General features: G+C 42.6%; 3 protein-coding genes across 4 annotated transcripts; all 3 read right to left on the bottom strand.

Annotated features, from left to right (window-relative positions):
• Nucleotides 1-1,129: 1,129 nt before the first annotated feature.
• LOC115683821 (scarecrow-like protein 34) lies at nucleotides 1,130-5,116 on the bottom strand. Of its 2 annotated transcripts, none has more exons than XM_030608443.2 (3): nucleotides 4,878-5,116; nucleotides 1,702-4,255; nucleotides 1,130-1,598 (listed from the first exon to the last, which is right to left on the bottom strand). In XM_030608443.2, the coding sequence occupies exon 2, from the start codon at nucleotides 4,166-4,168 to the stop codon at nucleotides 1,799-1,801; it is 2,370 nt and encodes a 789-aa protein (XP_030464303.1). In that variant the 5' UTR covers nucleotides 4,169-4,255; nucleotides 4,878-5,116; the 3' UTR covers nucleotides 1,130-1,598; nucleotides 1,702-1,798. The 2 variants fall into 2 exon arrangements, with proteins under 2 accessions (XP_030464303.1, XP_030464302.1); XM_030608442.2 differs by having other exon boundaries at nucleotides 1,702-4,218; nucleotides 4,878-5,114.
• A 6,033-nt stretch (nucleotides 5,117-11,149) lies between these two features.
• On the bottom strand, nucleotides 11,150-14,446 carry LOC115683893 (scarecrow-like protein 34). Its single transcript, XM_030608540.2, has 2 exons — nucleotides 14,173-14,446; nucleotides 11,150-14,064 (listed from the first exon to the last, which is right to left on the bottom strand). Exon 2 carries the CDS (start codon nucleotides 13,785-13,787, stop codon nucleotides 11,388-11,390), a length of 2,400 nt encoding a protein of 799 aa, XP_030464400.2. The 5' UTR covers nucleotides 13,788-14,064; nucleotides 14,173-14,446; the 3' UTR covers nucleotides 11,150-11,387.
• A 2,947-nt stretch (nucleotides 14,447-17,393) lies between these two features.
• LOC130137545 (scarecrow-like protein 34) lies at nucleotides 17,394-20,414 on the bottom strand. The gene is made up of 2 exons (XM_056309104.1): nucleotides 20,362-20,414; nucleotides 17,394-20,252 (listed from the first exon to the last, which is right to left on the bottom strand). The coding sequence occupies exon 2, from the start codon at nucleotides 19,969-19,971 to the stop codon at nucleotides 17,575-17,577; it is 2,397 nt and encodes a 798-aa protein (XP_056165079.1). The 5' UTR covers nucleotides 19,972-20,252; nucleotides 20,362-20,414; the 3' UTR covers nucleotides 17,394-17,574.

Here is a 20,414-nt window from a genome sequence, read left to right as displayed (position 1 = left end):
GAGGAAGAAAATTGCAGTTGTGAAGATAACTTAACAATGGGGATTAATCAGCGGGAACTGAACTTCACATAAAATTGGATCCAAAGACAAGGCTATGCATTTCTCGCAACTCAACGAGGAGCGGAAATCATTTGGATTTGGTCATTTTATTGACTTTATTTTACATAATCATCTTATTTGGATAGGCAATGCATTGTCTGAGACCGAGATGCTGGTCCTAAGTTCCAAATCCCACCCAACCCCCGCTGGTCAATTTGCCCCGGGGCTCATAGTTTGCCTACCATCGACCGTGTCCCTATATAAACTTTTCCTGCTAACACTTCGTCTTCAGATCAGTGCTTCATTTTCAAGATTTTTCTCCCAGCAGGAAATGTTCTCCTCTTTAGATACAAGCTGCTCTGGCTTGGTATCGGATTTTGTGTATCGTTGCTTTCCGATATTTCAATCTCAAACCGTTTTGGCCCTCCTTACAATTGGCATTTAGAACCTTTTGCATCCATGGGGACAGTAAACTTCGTACATAGTCAATGAGAAACAGTACTGCATAGGAAGAACGGAGTGCTTGCAATACACAAATACTTCAATGACTATTCCATTGCAGGTCGCAGCTTCATGCAGCAAAAGAAACCATGGATCGCAGCCAATTCTCATTGAAGCTTGACTAGGCAGATTTTAAGCGATTTTGGCTGCATTTCCTATAGTCAACTAGATATTAGGACCGAATAGCAAAAGGTCGTAGCTCCATCTGGAATGTGGCGAGATATGATCGGTGCTAAGTTGATGTAAGGGTTATTACAGAGGAAGAGCCTTCTCACGCTTCAGATTAAATGAGGACATGCAATAAGTGGATAGCCCGACTGAGGTGCAGCAATAGAAAGCGTTTGCTTCTGATCAAGGCAAATGCAAAGCAACGTCGAACCAACAAAATATTCACGACAATTACAAGAATCGGTCGAAAAGTAAAGCAAACACAGATGATTATGTAGTATGATTCCAAGAGTTCCCACAAAAAAGATCTTGCAAAACTAGTGGAAGGCAGAGAACTGAAATAACGTTATACTTTGAAAATAGATGCAATCATGTCAAATAAAAAGTTTAGAGGACTAAAAACTGAAAACAAGCACATAGATTGTAGAAAAATAAAACTAGCGAAAACAGTAATGTGTCAATTAATATCAATCCCATCCAATGGTAAGGCTAAGAGTCTAATTCCACATATCTGGCGATGTTATTGCCATCATAATTCTTCCACTGAAATCATAAGCAAATCCCAGATATTGTAATGGAACAGCAGATACAAGTCACTCATCCTGCCCAAATCTTACAAACTTCTACAAACAAGAGAAACTTAAAAAGTTGGCACTGCACTACATAGATAACCAAACCCTTTTGACCACTACTACCAGTAATAAAGTCTCGCACAAATGCTCCCAATCCCTCGATTGAGATCCTTCTAATAACACAGTTTTACCTTTCATAGTTCCACCCAAAATAGAAATTGCTTAAGATTCATCTTCTGTGATATTCGTCTTTTGTTGCAGCCATCATAATCAACCCTCTACACATTTCACGTTAGTGTGTTTGCTCCTTCAAGTGATCTGCAAGAAAAGAATTATATGATTATCCAAACAGAAGCTAAACAGCAGGGAAATGCACACACAACGCAAGCACATATGAATGAGAACTGAAGATCAGTATTACCTCAGCCCCTCTCTCACATGTGCCCCTGGCCTGGTAGTTCAGCAAGAATCTCACTAATTGCCAGTTGTCATGTTAGAAAACATGATTTGGGAGAAATCTATATGGGCACCCAACAAGTGCAAGCAGAAATTATCCGGCCCCTCCAACCAAGCAGCATCCAGTTGCTTTCTTCAGCAAGCACGAAATCCTTGTGGTAGTATGTGCTCAACTTAGTTCTACCCATCTCCATGAGCTCCTGATCCAGAGGAAGCTGTGTGAAACCAGCCCTAGCAAGGCGAACTTGCCACTGCTTATATGTCTCAGGCCTCTCAACCCTCTCTAAGCCTTCACATGCCACGACGTTCATAATTTCCCGTCCATAGAACTCTCTCTCCAAAACCAACCTCTGGTCATTCTCACTGGCTATGGTAGCATCAAACATATCATACATTGCAGACAGATGAAAAAGAGCCTCACGGAATCTAGTCAAGAAAAAGGGCGCGTTGTAGGATCCGTTACTTATGCAATGAACAAAGACATCCGGTTTTATACTCCTGATTAGCCTTAAGACAGCATCTCGTGGACAATCCACCTCGACCGTCTCATCATAAAGATTCTTAAATCGAGCGAGACAATTCACCGCAACCATCTCGCCACTTCGGATCTTAAGATCCTCAACTCTGATACGTTCCCAGTTCCTTGATGGTACCGCATGGAATTCGAAGGGAACCTTAAAGCGCTCGCAATACTTAGCCAGACGACGACCTGTGTCCTCGATTCTCTCGGCAGGACGAAATCCAGATTGTGGAATCTCAATTCCAGTTATTCGCAGCTCAGGAGGTCCACCATCTCTCTTTGAGAGCTCCTGGATAAGGATTGGCCATTGAAAACCAAAACCGATTCCAAAGTCTATAATATGAAGCACCTTTGCTGTAGCTGCGACCTTTTTAAGCCTGAAGTTTGCGAAGAGGATGGGGAATTTCTTAAATGGACAAGCCGTAAGATGAAGTTGGTACGCCTTCAACTTATCAGCCACTGTCCTCTTCTGCATTTCGGCAGAATAGAAAAAGGTTTGCCTATCACCGGCACTGCCTGCAAGGCGTGCTTCCAGCCCATTGGCAAAGTAATGCGCCAATCTTTGAGAGCCATCACCAGAGGCAGAAGAATCTTGTCTAATTTGCTTTAGCAGTTCATAAGCGGTCCTGAAGTCATTAGTGGAGACAGCTTGTGCACAGAGAATCAGAAGACTCCTTAAGTCTGCTGTGCTCTTATTTCCCTTCTTCTTACGGCGACCCCTGCTACCATTTGGATCAGGTGGGCCCTTGGATTGGCTCATGTTCTTGGGTGTGCACCCCGCCATTTGATAACTGCAGCCGAGCAACACCTTATCAAGCATTTCTGAAAGCTCACAGTCTTCCGTATATGATGCCGATTGCTTGTTGGCTCGCCCTTCCTCAAAACTCTCATCATCTCTCTCATGATTCTTTCTCCCCTTTGGCCCACTCTCTGAGCGACTCTTCAAACTCTTCTCATCATCAGTGCCATTCTCTTCAGGATCTCTGGCATTTGGAGCCAACTTATAATCCTCCTGATTGATCGTCAATTGGAAGCTACTGGGAAGGAATTTCCTGGCCTCCTCCAAACCTTTATTAAACTGCCGGATAGAATCACTGTTGCTGAACGTATTGCTAACCAGGAGATCATTTGGAAAGGAATCACCGAACTCATCTTGATGCGGCAAGCTGTTCATTGGATTGGTATACAGCTGGGAATTGGTATTCATATTCAACGGCAAAACCCCATCACCAGGATTTGGGCCATGAAGGGAACTGTGGTCTTTTCCTTCAGGATTATCTGGTGAATTAGGACCAGAGGACTGGCTACGGTTGGTTCTGGTGTCGGTAGTGCCATCACCACCTTGATTGCTGCTATTTCCGTGAGAGTTGCGGCTTGGGCTGTCAATGAACTGATTGATGTCGAATTGTCCAGCCTGTTCAGGAGAAAAAGTGTACTTCTCACCGAGCACGTCATACAAGGATTTCTCTGTATCTTGTAGAGCCAAATCATCGGAAATTATCCAGGGTTGCTCCTCCACATTCTCCTCCATGAGCATCTGATGTATGTACCGGAGAACAGGATCGGGCGAGTTGCTGTAATCAGAGGGGGAGAAAGGTTCCCCCCCTTGATTTGGGCTTTCGTCGGAGATGGTAGAATGGTGCAGCGAGCCATCCTTGGAACTCACATCTGTGGACGGAAAATCAAGGTCTCCATCAAGGTTAACTGCAACAGATGGGTCAAGATAAGCCGGTTCCGTTTGGCGAAGGAGAGAGGTAATTTCTGCGGAGTTGAAATCAACGTAAAGTTCATTTACGTTGAATCCATCCGAGAGATTCGGGGAATGATCTGAATTGGCTAGGTAAGTGGGGTAATTGGTCTCAACATCATCCGCAGCATAAGTAAATCCAGTGAAGTTGGACTCCATGGTCATCACTGTCTCAAAATCTTCCAGAAGCTCACCACCTCAACTCAGCCTGGTGTCTGACACAGAGGTACCAAGTCTCTACCCGTTAGAAACCTAGCTTGAACATTGACAATGATGTAAGAGAAATTTTTTATTTTTTTTCTGAAACTGTACAGTCCTAAATCGAGTTGAACAGCCAAAACCACGGAGAGCAAAGGGATTACATTCACTCGAACCACAAATTACGAAAAGTCAGATGAGCACGAGACGGCTAAAGTAATTTGCAAAACATGAAGTCATATTTCGAGATGAATGAACAGACACAGACACCCATCAACTGCTATAATATATCTAGTCTAGTGCCGCCATAATTTTACTAACTGAAAACAACATACAGAGATCGTAACCACAATCAATCGGAGATTACACAGTCTCAGACAATGATATCTCTAAAACCCCCTCTCGAACACAAACACGCCAGTTCCTAGGAATCACTGAAACCGAAAAGTACGACGATGAGTACACATGACACCTAAGATCCAATCGCCTATGTTCATGAACCTCAAGTCTTCTGGACGTTAGGACTCGAAAAAACCATTCACAGGCATGCGAAATGCAAAGTATGGAATCAGCGAAGGGAAACGCGTGACCTCTGGCACGAAGGATCGATGGAAACTAACTGTTGCACGATCACAAAGCAACAGAAATGAACAGAACAGCACTGCGCAGCGCGTACCTTAGCGAGAAATATGGGACCTCGCAGGAGGGTATCCGCTGAATCGAGCTCGCGAGCAACAAGCACGAGCGATCGTGAGCATTTCTGTTGTGTATGTATAGAGAGAGAGAGAGAGGACCGTGCTCAAGAAGAAATGTTTTCTTTTTCTTTTTTTTTTTGTGTGGAGATATTTGATAGTCAACAAGTCTTGAACCTTCGACCGGGTCCTGCAGCACCAAGCCACCGCAACCCAATGATTGGAGATCCGCCGGAGGTGGCCAATAGGAGCGAGCATGGGTGCCGCGTAAATTTGAGAACTGGATCCGACCGACCCACCTTAAAAATTGGTCCGGTTTGAAACCGGTACTATGCTGTCCGGTTCTCGATTCTCAGGTAGGAGCCAAACCGGACCGAGAATCATAGAACCGAAGAATTGGATCACGAACCGGAGAGCCGGACCGAACCGAGATAATCCTAAAATTAGTAGTGTCCATGGATCTTTTCACCATTAGCATCGAACTTTCAAAATTCGAAACATCATTTCGTTACTAATGTTATTTAATATGTTCTTACATTGCTAGAATTAGTTTTAAATTTGCTCTAGTCTCCGTGGAAGATATGTACCCATTAAAATCCACCGCAACATATACATTCATTGCGGCAGAAATCCAGTATACCATGCACTTGGGAAATCCCAAATTAACTAGTCATTACTCTTTTACGAGTGTTATCAACCCCTTTCATTTACTCTACATGACAACACAGTACAACTCTTGTTAGGTTTGACAGACTAATTCACTTATAAATGGTTCCGTTTGGGATAAGTGAAACTCTGACTATCTGAAGGGAAATTTCTTTTGTTGCTTTAATTTTCATTTTGCTCGACTAAAATAGAGATAAAAAATTTGAAAAAGAATCGGCCGGTTCCTTAGTAAACTCTGGAACTACTTGTTCAGTTTTTGTCAATTCTAATAAGATATACAAAGTAAGTTTCAAATTTTCAAAAATCGAGAATTAATCTCAATTGGTAGATTTTAAATCCCAAATGGAACCTAGACCTATTTTAAATCCCGCTCGCCCCCAGTGGCCGACACTTCCATTCGACGACCGCCGAATAAGAAAGAGCGAGGACGTGAAAGTAAAAGCGGCGGGCCCCAGCTCCGATACGTGGCGAGCGGCAAGTCGCTTCTCAGCAAGCCACTTGGAGACGGCACTAAGAGTGGGAATGATGGGGACAACCAAATGACCATTATCATATCAAAGGGTGATCGATATCATTCGTCATCATAATTCTAATCGCGAGGTTTAGTCCAACGTATTAGGTAATCATGCGATCACCCGACGACGTTAAAGAAACCAAATAAGGACAATGCACTGAGCGGACCACGTTCGACGAAACCCACCGAAGCAAGCACGTGGGGCTTGACGTTTCCCAGGTTTTGACCCGGTCAGATAGGGCAACTCCCACCTGTTCACCGGGAGCTCCGGTCACGGGTCCGTGTTACTGTCCGAGGACTGACCATTGAAAACCGGTAAATCCGGGTCGAGCGGACCGGAGGGACTCTTGTCTAGATCAACTCGGTAGGGACCCCCGCGAGCTCCGCCCATGCAAGTGAGCAACGGATAAGCATCTTTTTGGTGCCAAGAAAAGGACGATTTGTCCAAAGTTTTAAGTACGGACATGTGTTGCTCGAGAAGGTAATTAGGGAGATATTTCATCCATAAAAATCATTGGGGATAATCATCACCAGTTACTTAAGTTAATAGGATATTAAGAGGCTTTGTCGATATACATATATATGTGTATTTATGCAGCATCGTTGTTGTTAGACGTATATATTTAAGATTAGATTAGTTGTAGTTTACATTAATTGTAATTAAACCTAATTGTCTCTCATCCGATGCCCTACTCTTCATTTGGTAACGTGAATATACCACACTTTCCTCTCTTTTACCACAAGCCACACAAACCTCAACTTGGTATCAGAGCCATTGTTACTTGAGGAGCGCCCATCGAGTTTCCTACACCGTGGCCGCCATGACGCCAGTTGCACCAGCTACATCGCTCCGATTCTCCGATAAGACCGAAGTCTTTAGTTGCTGTTCGACATACTTCCGTTGCTCATTTTGGAAAACCAAGACCACCGTCAAACTCATTGCCCTCATACGATCCACATCCTGAAATTTTGTCGCCAACCGACATCGAACGCCACTAGGCCCACTACACGTGTCGCCACGTCTCGAAGCTCGGGGAGCCCACCGCTATTCAATGGTGATTTGGACGCCCTCCATCGTGTTTTTTGACAAACCAACACCAACCCAAAACTTGCCACCCTCCTCCGCCGGATGCACCGCCAGAAGTCTTGCGAGTGAGATCCACGCACCTCCCTCAGCGACACGCGCCCAACGGCTCTATGGTCTGTTGATGTCATCGCCATGTCATCCCATCGTGGACCGGCGTTGACTGGTTAAGAACATACCGGTTCCGTTGCATTTATGACCGGTTCGACCATTTTCTGACCAGTTTTTGGTGTTTTCCGATCGGATCTGAAGGCATTTCGACGTTCTGAGTTTGTGTTTGGCCTTATTTTGTCCATATCTGCTCTCGATATAATGGATTTTGCTTATTTTATACTAGTAAAGTGCCTATTATGGATAAAGTGGAAGTCTCAATGCCTATTCAGACTATTTTGAATGTTCTAATTATGTTTTATGGGCTCAAGAAATATCAAACTTCTTGAAAGGACGTCGACTTTGGCGTTATGTCACTGGAGAAATTAGCACACCTACTAAAATTACTGATGAATTTTATGCTAAATATATGGATCGTTTGGATGAATGGGATAGCAGAAATCATCAGATTCTTACATGGTTTCGAAACACTTCGATCCCATCTATCTGACTCCAGTTTGGCCTTTTTAATATGGCAAAGCAAGGTTGGGATCTTCTTGCCTGTCACTATTCCAGTTCAAATGTTGCCCATTAGTATTGGCCGCTAGGGAATTTATATCACATGCGTCAAGAGCCAAGTCAATTCATTAATGATTTTCTATCATCTATGCATGCTAAGTAGGATTAGTTGCCCTTGTCTGAACCGCGCTTGGAGGAGGCTAGTGATGCTCGCAAAGTTGCTGAATATCGTGATCGTATCAATGTCGTACAATTTTTTATGGCCCTGAATGATGAGTTTGAACCTATGAGGGCCTCCTTTCCGCATAGAGATCATTTTCCTTCTATTGAAACGAATATATCAGAATTATTGACTAAGGAGACTCGACTAGCTACCTTGAAAGCGCAACTCCCTGCTATGCCCATCGTCACACCTACAAATTCTCACTCAACTTGACATCTGTTGGCCAATTTTCTGAATTTGGTTTTTATATTCACTTCTCACTCCTGGTTGTCATGTGCAGGATCCTCGGATGGGACGGACGCTTGGGATGAGACAAACACTTGGGACTGGCCGTAAAGAGGAGAGCCTCGTTGAGGTTGTTTCCTTAAATATTCCGACTTCTTTTTATGTGTCATATGAAACTTGGCTTTCTCGATCAGGCAATGCTTCTTTTTCTAGGTTAAGTTCCTTGATTCAAGTGGTCATAAGTTCTGTTGACACTAAACATTTTGATTACTTACCTTATAAGTTGAGAAAACATCATGCTTTACCATTTCAAACAAGTGACACTAGATTCCATGCTCCTTTTAATCTCATTCACTCTGACATTTAGGGACCATCTCCCGCCCCCACCATAGATGGCTCTCACTATTTTGTCACTTTTGTGGATAATCACTCTCGTTATACCTAGCTTTATCTTATGAAAAATCATTCTGAACTTTCTCATATTTACAGTGATTTTCTTGCCATGATCAAAACCCAATTTTCACAAGATATCAAGATTTTTTGTATTGATAATGCTATGGAACATAGAAATATATATTTTCTTAGCATTCTTTCTCAAAATGGTACTATCATTCATCGCTCTTGCTCAGGCACTTTTCAGCAAAATGGTAGAGCAGAATGTTAGCATAAGCATATCTAGATGTTGTACGTACTCTTCTCATCTCTGCCTCTTATCCTGAATAGTTTTAGGTGAAAGCTTGTCACACGGTTTTTTACACTATCAATTGTACTCCATCACCCATTATAGGTAACATTTCTCCTTACAAGCATATATATGGTAGTGTACTCCATCACCACACTTCTATCCACATCTGGCTTTTCTATTCTAGATTTGTCTTCCTTTCATCTTGATGCATGATCTTCTAGTGACACCACTTTGGCCACTTCTAATGTGTCTACCCCATCCATGGATCCTCCACTATCGGTCATTCCTTCCTCCTCTAATCGTCGTTCCACCGTAGTAAGTCAACCTTCTATTCAACTTCGAGATTACCATTATTATTCTATTATAGCTTCTTTTTATGAACCTCGCACATATAGAGAAGCTAGTACTGATCCTCTTTGGCAGCAAGCAATGACAAATTAGTTACAAGCTTTAGACAAATTTCACACTTGGAATTTAGTTGATTTGTCTCATGGCCTCTATCGGTTGTAAATGGGTGTACAAGATTAAGACAAAAACAAATGGTACAGTGTATCGATATAAAGCTCGCCTCGTTGTGAAAGGCTTTACTCAGGAATATGGCATTAACTATGAAGAGACTTGTGCCCCGATTGAGCGTCTTACTTCTGTTCACAGTCTTCTTGCTGTCGACGCTATTAAGCGTTGGTTTTTATTTTAGATGGATATTAAAAATGTATTCCTAAATGGCAATCTCACTAAGGAAGTTTATATGGTACCTCCTCCTCCTGGCTACCCTCATCCTTATCACCAAGTATGTAGATTACGTTGCGCTTTATATGGATTAAAACAATCTCCTTGTGCATGGTTTTCCAAGTTTAGCTCCACAATGGCACCCCTTGGCTTTACATCTAGTCCCTACGATCATGCTCTTCGTCAACAGTTTGAAATGAAAAATCTAGGGCAACTCAATTACTTTTTAGGCTTAGAGGTTACCTCGAATTCATCTGGTTATTATCTTTCTCAAGCCAAATATGCCACTGATCTCATTCTCGAGCAGGACGCATTGACACCAAGGTCGCCACAACTCCTCTTAAGACTAATGCCAAATTTGATGCCGGTGATGGGACCCCTCTTTCGAATCCTAACCTCTATGGACAACTAGTCGGCAGTCGTATTTATGTTATCGTTACTCGCCCTGACATCGCTTATGCTGTTCATATTGTTAGCCAATACATGACAGCGACTCGTACAACTCACTTTGTTGGAGTTCTTCGTATTCTTCGCTATGTCAAGGGTATGTTATTTCGTGAGATTCACTTTTCTGCTCATTCTACATTGGAATTAACAGCCTATTTAAATGTTGACTGAGCTGGTGACCCTCAAGATTATTGCTCCACCACAAGCTACTATTTCTTTTTGGGCACCTCCCTTATCTCATGGCATAGCAAGAAACAGTCAAATGTCGCTTGCTCTAGTACAGAAGCTAAATATCGAGCTCTTACTGATATGTCATCGGAGTTATAATAGTTGCTATGGCTACTGGAAAATATGGGAGTGTGTCATCATAGCGGGATAGTCCTTCATTGCAACAATCGCAGTACTATCCGAATTGCGCATAATGATGTTTTCCATGAACGCACCAAACACATTGAGACAAACTATCATTTCATCCAATATCACGTTTATCGTGGTACTATTAGACTTGTTTCCACTTCATCAAACTGCTGATGTCTTCTCTAAGACACATCCACCTAGCCGCTTTTTGGATATTTTCTCCAAACTCGAGTTGACTTCTTTCTAGTCACCTTAAGTTTGAGGGGCAATGTTAGTTGTATATATTTAAGATTAGGTTAATTGTAGTTTACATTAATCGTAATTAAACCTAATTGCCTCTCACCCTATATATAAGGGAGGGCTTGTACTCTTCATTTGGTAATGTGAATATACCACACTTTCCTCCCTTTTACCACAAACCACACAAATCTCAATTATTGTTATAATACTTAAAAAGGATTCGGCATGGACATTTTCGGAAAGGTTCCTTAGCATGAGCATAATTTCGTCTCCATCATGTTTTGAAACGCATCCTCCGTGAGCTAAACAGCTTTCGGTATTTTAGGATATTAGCAAACGACAATGCCATCAAGAGAAAAGGACGAACTACGACTGATTAATGCTGCACCCTTACCCATCATCAGCTTCGAGCTGCCATATTACTTGCGGAACTTGTGACATGAGATCTAGGATAGACAGATAACAGGCACCTTAGAAGCATAATTCACAATGCGGTGCCGCGTAGAAGCCGCAAATTGCATCTTCCCATCTTGAGAATTATAAGCGAACACATTCCAGATTCAAGATTGTTTGCAAGTAAAAGATACATGAACAAATGGAGGAACCGGAAATAAATACATTCTGAGCTACCTTAATACGAATCCTTGACCAGTAAACTCAGGGAGAATCCCTGTAACGTACAGGTCATGACAGAAAACATTCTTTTTTATGCATCTTAAGTAGGCACCCAACAGGAGGAGCCATAAAAAATCCGACCTCTCCAACCTTGCAGCATCCAGTTGCCATCTTCATCAAGCACAAAGTCCTTGTGGTACCATGCCTTCATCTTACCCCTGAATAACTTCATGAAATCTTGGTCCAGGGGAGGCGCCTTAAACCCAGCCCTCACATGACGAACCTGCCATTGCCTGTACGTTTCTGGCCTCTCAATCCTTTCCAAACCTTCACATGCTATGACATTCATAATTTCCCGTCCATGGAACTCTCTCTCCATAACCAACCTATCTTCATTGTCACGATCAATGGTAGCATCAAGCATATCATACCCTGTAGAAAAATGAAAAAGTGCCTCTCGGAATCTTGTCGCAAAAAAGGGCGCATTGTAGGAGCCGTTACATACAGCATGAACAAAAATATCCGGTTTAATTTCCCGAATTAGTTCTAACACAGCATCACGTGGATTGTTGTCCTCAACTGTCTCATCAAGGAGATTCTTAAACCGATCTAAACAATTCACAGCAACTGTCTCATGGCGTTGAATCTTGAGATCCGCAAGTTTGATGGATTCCCAATTCCTTGATGCTATGAAATTGAATTCAAAAGGGACATCAAAACGCTCACAATACTTTTTCAAACGGCGACCTGTCTCCTCTAGTCTTTCTGCCGGGCGCAAACCAGCCTGTGGAAGCTCTATCCCTGTGATGCGTAATCTACAAGGCCCTTCTGATCGAGAAGAGAGCTTCTGTATGAGGATTGGCCATTGAAAACCGAATGCAATGCCGAAATCAATTATGTGGAGGGTAGTGGCTTTCTCTGCAAATTTAAAAATCATGAAATTGGCAAAGAACATGGAGAACTGCTTAAACGGGCATGTTGAAATGTGAAGGTGGTAATATTTCAAGACATCAGCAGCTGAAGTCGTCCTGGCAACAACAGTAGAATAAAAGTCTTGCGTTCGAATGTTGTTGCCCACCAATCGTGCCCCCAGCCCATTGGCAAAGTAATGGGCCAATCTTTGAGAGGCATCCCCAAAAGGAGAAGAGTTCTCTCTAATCTGCTTTAACAATTCATTAGCAGTCCTGAAATCACTAGTAGAGATAGCTTGTGCACAGAGAATCAGAAGAGTTCTCAAGTCAACAGTTTTCTTGCTTCCCTGCTTCTTACCACGAACCCTACCCCTATTGGAACCGCGCTTGTTCCTTTGTAGCTGTATGTCTTTCCTCAGCCCGGTCTCCCCAGATCCATCGCCAGAACACATAGCCCCACCATTTTCGGTGCAGAGCAACACCTTATCGAATAAATCTGAAAGCTCACCCTCTTCTGCGTACAAGGCTGTTTGCTTACTAGCCCTGCCTTCCTCAAAAGCATCCTCGTCCCTCTCGCGATTCTTTAATCCCTTGAATCCATTAGATGACCCCTTCATGTTGATTTCCTCATTGATACGCGTTCTTGTGGTTCCTTTCTTTGTTTCAGATGACGGTTTGCTGTCCTCTGGATTAATTCGTAATTGATTGTTGGTAGGAAGGAATTTGCTGGCCTCCTCTAATCCTTTCTTAAACTGAATCATAGACTCTCCATCGCTTAAAATGCTCTTGACAAGAAGCCCATGCAAAGATTCCTCAGACCCATCATCATGATTGGTGATGCTGTTTGAAGAATTGGCCAAGAACTGCGAAATGGAATCCACATTCGACTGGAAGTCTTGGTCAGGATTTTTCACGACAGCATGGCTATGATCTCCGATTGTATGCAGAATATTAGCATTGGCTGAGTCGCTGAAGCTGAAAGTAACGTTTGTAGCATCATGGCTTCTGGGAGCACTGCTACTTCCAGAAAGGTTGCTAGTTGTGCTCTCTATATAATGGCTTAAATCAACCTGTGAGGGGCTCTGATCAGACTGTTCCAAATGCTGCTGACCAAGGACATCGTACAATGATTTTTCAGCATTTTGCAGAGCAACCTCATCGGCGAATACCCACGGTTGCTCCTCCATGTTCTCTTCCATAAGTATCTGACTTATGTACTTTAGAACGGGATCCAATGAGTCGATGTCCCCCGAGGGGGACAGAGAATCTCCCTCTGGACTCTGGTCCCTACTCGAGCTCATGGATGGACCAAATGAGCCTCCATCTAGGCTCACCATTGTCGAGGGAAAGATTAAATCTCCATTATCGAGGTCGACAGATTTCGAAGGGAGTTTGGTTACAGGGTCTACTTTATTCGAAAGAAAAGCACTATCTGAGGATTCAAGGTCTAGAATAGGGTCATCCAAAAAGAAACCATTTGTGAGACTTGGGTTCTGATCTGGACTATGTGAAAAGACATGGCTGTCTATTGGAAGATCATCCAGATCGATACAAGCCGAGTAATCAAAGAACAAAGGATCCATGGTCATCTACTCTCCAAACCCTATCAAAGTCCCCACCCTAACATCAAATTTTGATGCAAATCGCCAGTATCTTTGGACCCCCAAAACATGAACCAACTGAACTAAAATGCTCAGCCCGCAACAAAAGAACTCACTCTTCAATGTTCTTGTCTTTTTTTTTTTTCTTCGTTTGCTTAAACAGGGTCGATTAAAGTCGAAGAATAACAGATCGCGAGAAGGGAGAAAAGCGGAGTACTTCAACGGGAAAGGACCCCGCAGGAAGTAAACATCGACATGCCCCTCCCTAAAGCAGATGAAATGAGAAGACCCAGAAATCAATGGCTGAATGGAGACCCGACTTTTGGTTTTCGTTTACAACATAGAAAAGAGAAATAGAGATGGGATTGCGTACCGTAAAAATGGAAAAGTGGGGTTGGAAGCTGAATGAAGAATGATAAGTCTCCGATGCGATCTTTATACGAGGGAGTCAGCTGATAGAGGATGGTGTGAAATTCGGAATCTTCCGTGAACTGGCCGAGCTGAACAACTCAACTTCATCTTGAATTCCGAGGAAAAAATCACAAAAGCTACAGGTAAATTTAAAAAAGAAATGAAGAGATTACGTAGGAAGATTTGGGTCAGAAAATAAAGGCGGGCCCGGTTGATCTCCATCCGTGTCATCCTCATCGTGCTCCTTCGATCGGGGAAGCGATCGGTCAACTGTGGGTCCCGCTTTTGACAAGTTGCAGATGATGAAGTGGTGTTACGTTTACCGGCCAATGAATGACGGCGGCTGCGAAGCAAAAAGCTTAAACAAAGAGAGAAAAGTCAGGGAAGAAACCACAATTTTTTGTGCTATTAAAAATGTCAAACTATACGCATTACGATTATCAATAGCATCCGTGGCAGTTTCGTTCAAGACCACAGGTGAAAATCCTAGGTCGGTGGGTTAAGTGAGCAACAAAAATGAAAATGGAGTCATTATGGCTCCAATGGGACTTTAATGAAGCAAGAACGGGATTGTTATCTGGAAAATGTTCTGTTGAGTGATCCCACAGAATCGGTTCTCGACCAGCTCAAGAACTCGTTCTCCGACCCATGGAGGCTCCTCTCCAGTTGGAACTCGTGCTCGGGCACGTCAAATTGCCATGACAGATTTGGCGTCCCATGTGACTTTGATTTTAGGGTTTCGTCTCTCAACATCACTGGAAACCAGAGACAGAGGAAACTAGAGAGAGAAAGAGATCACGATGAACCCTAATTTTTTAGAAAATATTCAGTGATTTGCAACCATCACGTCATCAACTGATGTATATAGGCTAAAGCAGGCTCCTCCTGTATACACTCACGCTCCTAATAAAGTGTTGATTACACCAAGCATTAGATGGGCTGAAGTAGGCTCCTCGCGCATGGTATTCCAAATTCAATTCCACCATGGAACGCATTGGATTTACATATGATCCCTACGACGGTGCTTCCTTTGTTCAACGAACATCTCGTAGGAGTATTATGCTACTCTTATGTGTGGACGGCATGACAATTATCGACAATGATCATATACCGGCATTATGAAACTACAACAATATTTGAGTCAATAATTTGAAATAAAAAGATCTTGGACGACTCGGCTATTTTATCAACTTGGAGGTTGCTTCAAATTCCTTCGCCTATTATCTTTCTCAACCGAGATATGTCGCTGGTCTTCTTTCTCAGGCCGAACTTACTGATAACAAGATTGCTACAACTCTCATTGAGACTAATGTCAAATTTGATAACAAAGATGAGATTCATGTGCCGAATCCCACATTTTATCTACAGCTGGTTGGCATTTTTGTTTTTATGGCAAAAAAAATGAACATCAAGAAATCAGTAATTTCTTTTATTTTTGCATCTTTCAAAGATGTCTATGCGGAGGTGAGTGACCCCAAAGAATCGGTCCTCATCGAGCTCAAGAACTCATTCTCCGACCCGTGAAGGCTCCTCTCTCCCGTTGGAATTCGAGCTCGAGTGCGTCTAGCTATTGTGATTGGTTTTCCGTCTCATGTGACCATGATTCTAGGGTTTCGTCTTTCAAACCGGAGAGAGAGAGAGTGGCGAAACTTAATTTTTGCTCCAAATCGACTTCGGCTATCAAAACAACGTCCTCTCTAGTTCATGGCTATGTCAAATTATTTCCCAACAAAACGTCGTTTTTCACTACAGTAGTGTTAGCCTTCCATTATCGGAATACTAACAACAGTCTTAGCCGAAATCGTGACGGAGGGTATTGTGATAGATACCGGTGTCGTAATTCATATGATTTGGGATTTTTTTGTTTTATTTTCCTTTTTTGTTAAATTATTTTCACATCTTTCAAATTAGATGAATATGCCATTTTTAACTTAAAAGCGCATGTGGATGCCAATTTTTGCTTTTGAGTTGATCAAAATCTGCATCACGAAACCGGTGACTTCCATCACTGGTTAAGGGCCTAGCTTGAGGCTCAAGCCTTTTCCTTAGCTTAACTTCGACGGCACCTCGCACTAAGCAATTTCCATAAACATTTGTCCAGATTGTTACACATGCGCACCATAAATCTAGAAAATCATGACCATTCATTTAGTAACTTTTAATTACATAAATGTCAATATTATTACATCGACAATTCAAATAAACTTTTTACCAGGACGAGACGGAAAACGTTAATCTAATTGAATAGCATTTTACGATTTTTGATAACAATAATAAGAAGAAAAAACACGACAAACGGTCTCCCCTTTCCGTACATCAATTATCACGACTCCAAAACTCTGTAGCTATCCAGACCGTGCAACGTGGATTCACTGCACAAACCTTTCGGTTTATTTTACTCTGGGAGAGAGATTAGAAAATGTATGTAACTTAGATATCGGACGAAAAAAACCTATTGAGTACTAATTAATTAGTGTGATCTTTCCGACATCGAAGCTTATTATTGCAAGGACGCGGTAACATGTGAGCTCTCTCAGTAGTGTAGAAAAGATATTTCTCATTAAACCTTAGGATTAGAGCTCACCTGCCATGCATGCATAATTATGCTTAATCAAAATGCAGAAGAGCTAAAAATTTTGCGGACCAAATCAATCTCACCCCCCGTTATCAGTCGTTGGTGTAAATGAAATAATATATTGACAGACTGAATTGCATGAGAATTCAACTATATCTACAATAACTAGTTTAATCGCATACTTGATCTCCCTTGCATATAAACCAACAATTGACCCATCCAAATTACTTCACAGAAAGACAAAAACCGAGAAATAAGATATAATGTCTGTAGGCCAGAAAGTAATCCAGAAGTTCAACTGCCCTTAAGTTGTCTTGAAGACAGAAACAACTTTAGCTTGAGCCCAACATTGTCTGCATCATATTCAGTTCTTAAAAGAGCCAAACAGCATTCAGTATTATAGGAGATTAGTAAACAACAGAGCCATCAAGAGAACAGCACAAACCATACATGACAATGCTGCACCCATACCCATCATCAGCTTTGACCTGCCATATTACTTGCACAATTTGTGAGATATAGGATAGACAAATCATGACACATTATCAGCAAAATTCACAATGCGATGGGGCATAGAAGCTGCAAATTGTATCTTCCAATCTCGAGAATTAGATAAATTGTGAGAAAACATTCCTCATTCAAAATTGTTTGCAAGTACAAGATGCAGGAACAGAGGAGCCAGAAATAAGTACATGCTGAGCTACTCTAATACGAATCCTTGACCTGTCGACTCGGGAAGAATCCCAGTAATCTACAGGTCATGACAGAAAACATTCTTTTTGGAGCATCCTAAGTAGGCACCCAACAGGAGGAGCCATAAAAAATCCGACCTCTCCAACCTTGCAGCATCCAGTTGCCATCTTCATCGAGCACAAAATCCTTGTGGTATGCTTTCATCTTACCCCTGAATAACTTCATGAAATCTTGGTCCAGAGGAAGCGCCTTAAACCCAGCCCTCATATGACGAACCTGCCATTGCCTGTACGTTTCTGGCCTCTCAATCCTTTCTGAACCTTCACATGCTATGACATTCATAATTTCCCGTCCATGGAACTCTCTCTCAAAAAATAACCTATCTTTGTTGTCACGATCAATGGTAGCATCAAGCAAATCATACCCTGCAGAAAAATGAAAAAGTGCCTCTCGGAATCTTGTCGCAAAAAACGGCGCATTGTAGGAACCGTTACGTACAAAATGAACGAAAATATCCGGTTTAATTTCCCGAATTAGTTCTAACACAGCATCACGTGGATTGTTGTCCTCAACTGTCTCATCAAGGAGATTCTTAAACCCATCTAAACAATTCACAGCAACTGTCTCATGGCGTTGAATCTTGAGATCCGCAAGTTTGATGGATTCCCAATTCCTTGATGCTATGAAATTGAATTCAAAAGGGACATCAAAACGCTCACAATACTTTTTCAAACGGCGACCTGTCTCCTCTAGTCTTTCTGCCGGGCGCAAACCAGCCTGTGGAAGCTCTATCCCTGTGATGCGTAATCTACAAGGCCCTTCTGATCGAGAAGAGAGCTTCTGTATGAGGATTGGCCATTGAAAACCGAATGCAATGCCGAAATCAATTATGTGGAGGGTAGTGGCTTTCTCTGCAAATTTAAAAATCATGAAATTGGCAAAGAACATGGAGAACTGCTTAAACGGGCATGTTGAAATGTGAAGGTGGTAATATTTCAAGACATCAGCAGCTGAAGTCGTCCTGGCAACAACAGTAGAATAAAAGTCTTGCGTTCGAATGTTGTTGCCCACCAATCGTGCCCCCAGCCCATTGGCAAAGTAATGGGCCAATCTTTGAGAGGCATCCCCAAAAGGAGAAGAGTTCTCTCTAATCTGCTTTAACAATTCATTAGCAGTCCTGAAATCACTAGTAGAGATAGCTTGTGCACAGAGAATCAGAAGAGTTCTCCAGTCAACAGTATTCTTGCTTCCCTGCTTCTTTCCACGAACCCTACCCCTATTGGAACCGCGCTTGTTCCTTTGTAGCTGTATGTCTTTCCTCAGCCCGGTCTCCCCAGATTCATCGCCAGAACACATACCCCCACCATTTTCGGTGCAGAGCAACACCTTATCGAATAAATCTGAAAGCTCACCCTCTTCTGCGTACAAGGCTGTTTGCTTACTAGCCCTGCCTTCCTCAAAAGCATCCTCGTCCCTCTCGCGATTCTTTAATCCCTTCAATCCATTAGATGACCCCTTCATGTTGATTTCCTCATTGATACGCGTTCTTGTGGTTCCTTTCTTTGTTTCAGATGACGGTTTGCTGTCCTCTGGATTAATTCGTAATTGATTGTTGGTAGGAAGGAATTTGCTGGCCTCCTCTAATCCTTTCTTAAACTGAATCATAGACTCTCCATCGCTTAAAATGCTCTTGACAAGAAGCCCATGCAAAGATTCCTCAGACCCATCATCATGATTGGTGATGCCGTTTGAAGAATTGGCCAAGAACTGCGAAATGGAATCCACATTCGACTGGAAGTCTTGGTCAGGATTTTTCACAACAGCATGGCTATGATCTCCGATTGTATGCAGAATATTAGCATCGGCTGAGTCGCTGGAGCTGAAAGTAACGTTTATAGCATCATGGCTTCTGGGAGCACTGCTACTTCCAGAAAGGTTGCTAGTTGTGCTCTCTATATAATGGCTTAAATCAACCTGTGAGGGGCTCTGATCAGACTCTTCCAAATGCTGCTGACCAAGGACATCGTACAATGATTTTTCAGCATTTTGCAGAGCAACCTCATCGGCAAATACCCACGGTTGCTCCTCCATGTTCTCTTCCATAAGCATCTGACTTATGTACTTTCGAACGGGATCCAATGAGTCGATGTCCCCCGAGGGGGGGAGAGAATCTCCCTCTGGACTCTGGCCCCTCCTCGAGCTCATGGATGGACCAAATGAGCCTCCATCTAGGCCCACCATTGTCGAGGGAAAGATTAAATCTCCGTTATCGAGGTCGACAGATTTCGAAGGGAGATTGGTTACAGGGTCTACTTTATTCGAAAGAAAAGCACTATCCGAGGATTCAAGGTCTAGAATAGGGTTATCCAAAAAGAAACCATCTGCCAGACTCGGGTACTGATCTGGATTAGGTGAAAAGACATGGCTGTCTATTGGAAGATCATCCGGATCGATACAAGCCGAGTAATCAAAGAACAAAGGATCCATGGCCATCTCCTCTTCAAACCTTATCAAACTCCATCCGCTAACATCAAACTTTGATGCAAACCATCAGTATATTTGGACCCCCAGAACATGGACCAGCTAATGTAAAATGCTCTCAGCCTGCTGCAACAAAAGAACTCACTCTTCAATGTTCTTCTGTTTGCTTTTTTCTTCGTTTGCTTAAACAACGTCGATTGAAGTCGAAGAATAACAGATCACAAGAAGGGAGAAAAGCGGAGTACTTCAAAGGGAAAGGACCACGCAGGAAGTAAACATCGACATGCTCCTCCCTAAAGCAAATGAAATGAGAAGACACAGAAATCAATGGCTGAATGGAGACCCGACTTTCGGTTTTTCGTTTACAACATAGAGAAGAGAAATAGAGATGGGATTGCGTACCGTAAAAATGGAAAAGTTGGGCTGGAAGCCAACTGAGGAATGGTCACTCTCCG

This window comes from Syzygium oleosum, unplaced genomic scaffold (genome assembly GCF_021117445.2).
Source record: "Syzygium oleosum isolate NSW1041296 unplaced genomic scaffold, Sole_v2.1 Sole_v2.03, whole genome shotgun sequence".
Taxonomy (NCBI): Eukaryota; Viridiplantae; Streptophyta; class Magnoliopsida; order Myrtales; family Myrtaceae; genus Syzygium; species Syzygium oleosum.
The sequence above is the reverse complement of the archived record's forward strand: the minus strand, read 5'-3'. Positions and strand labels throughout refer to the sequence as shown.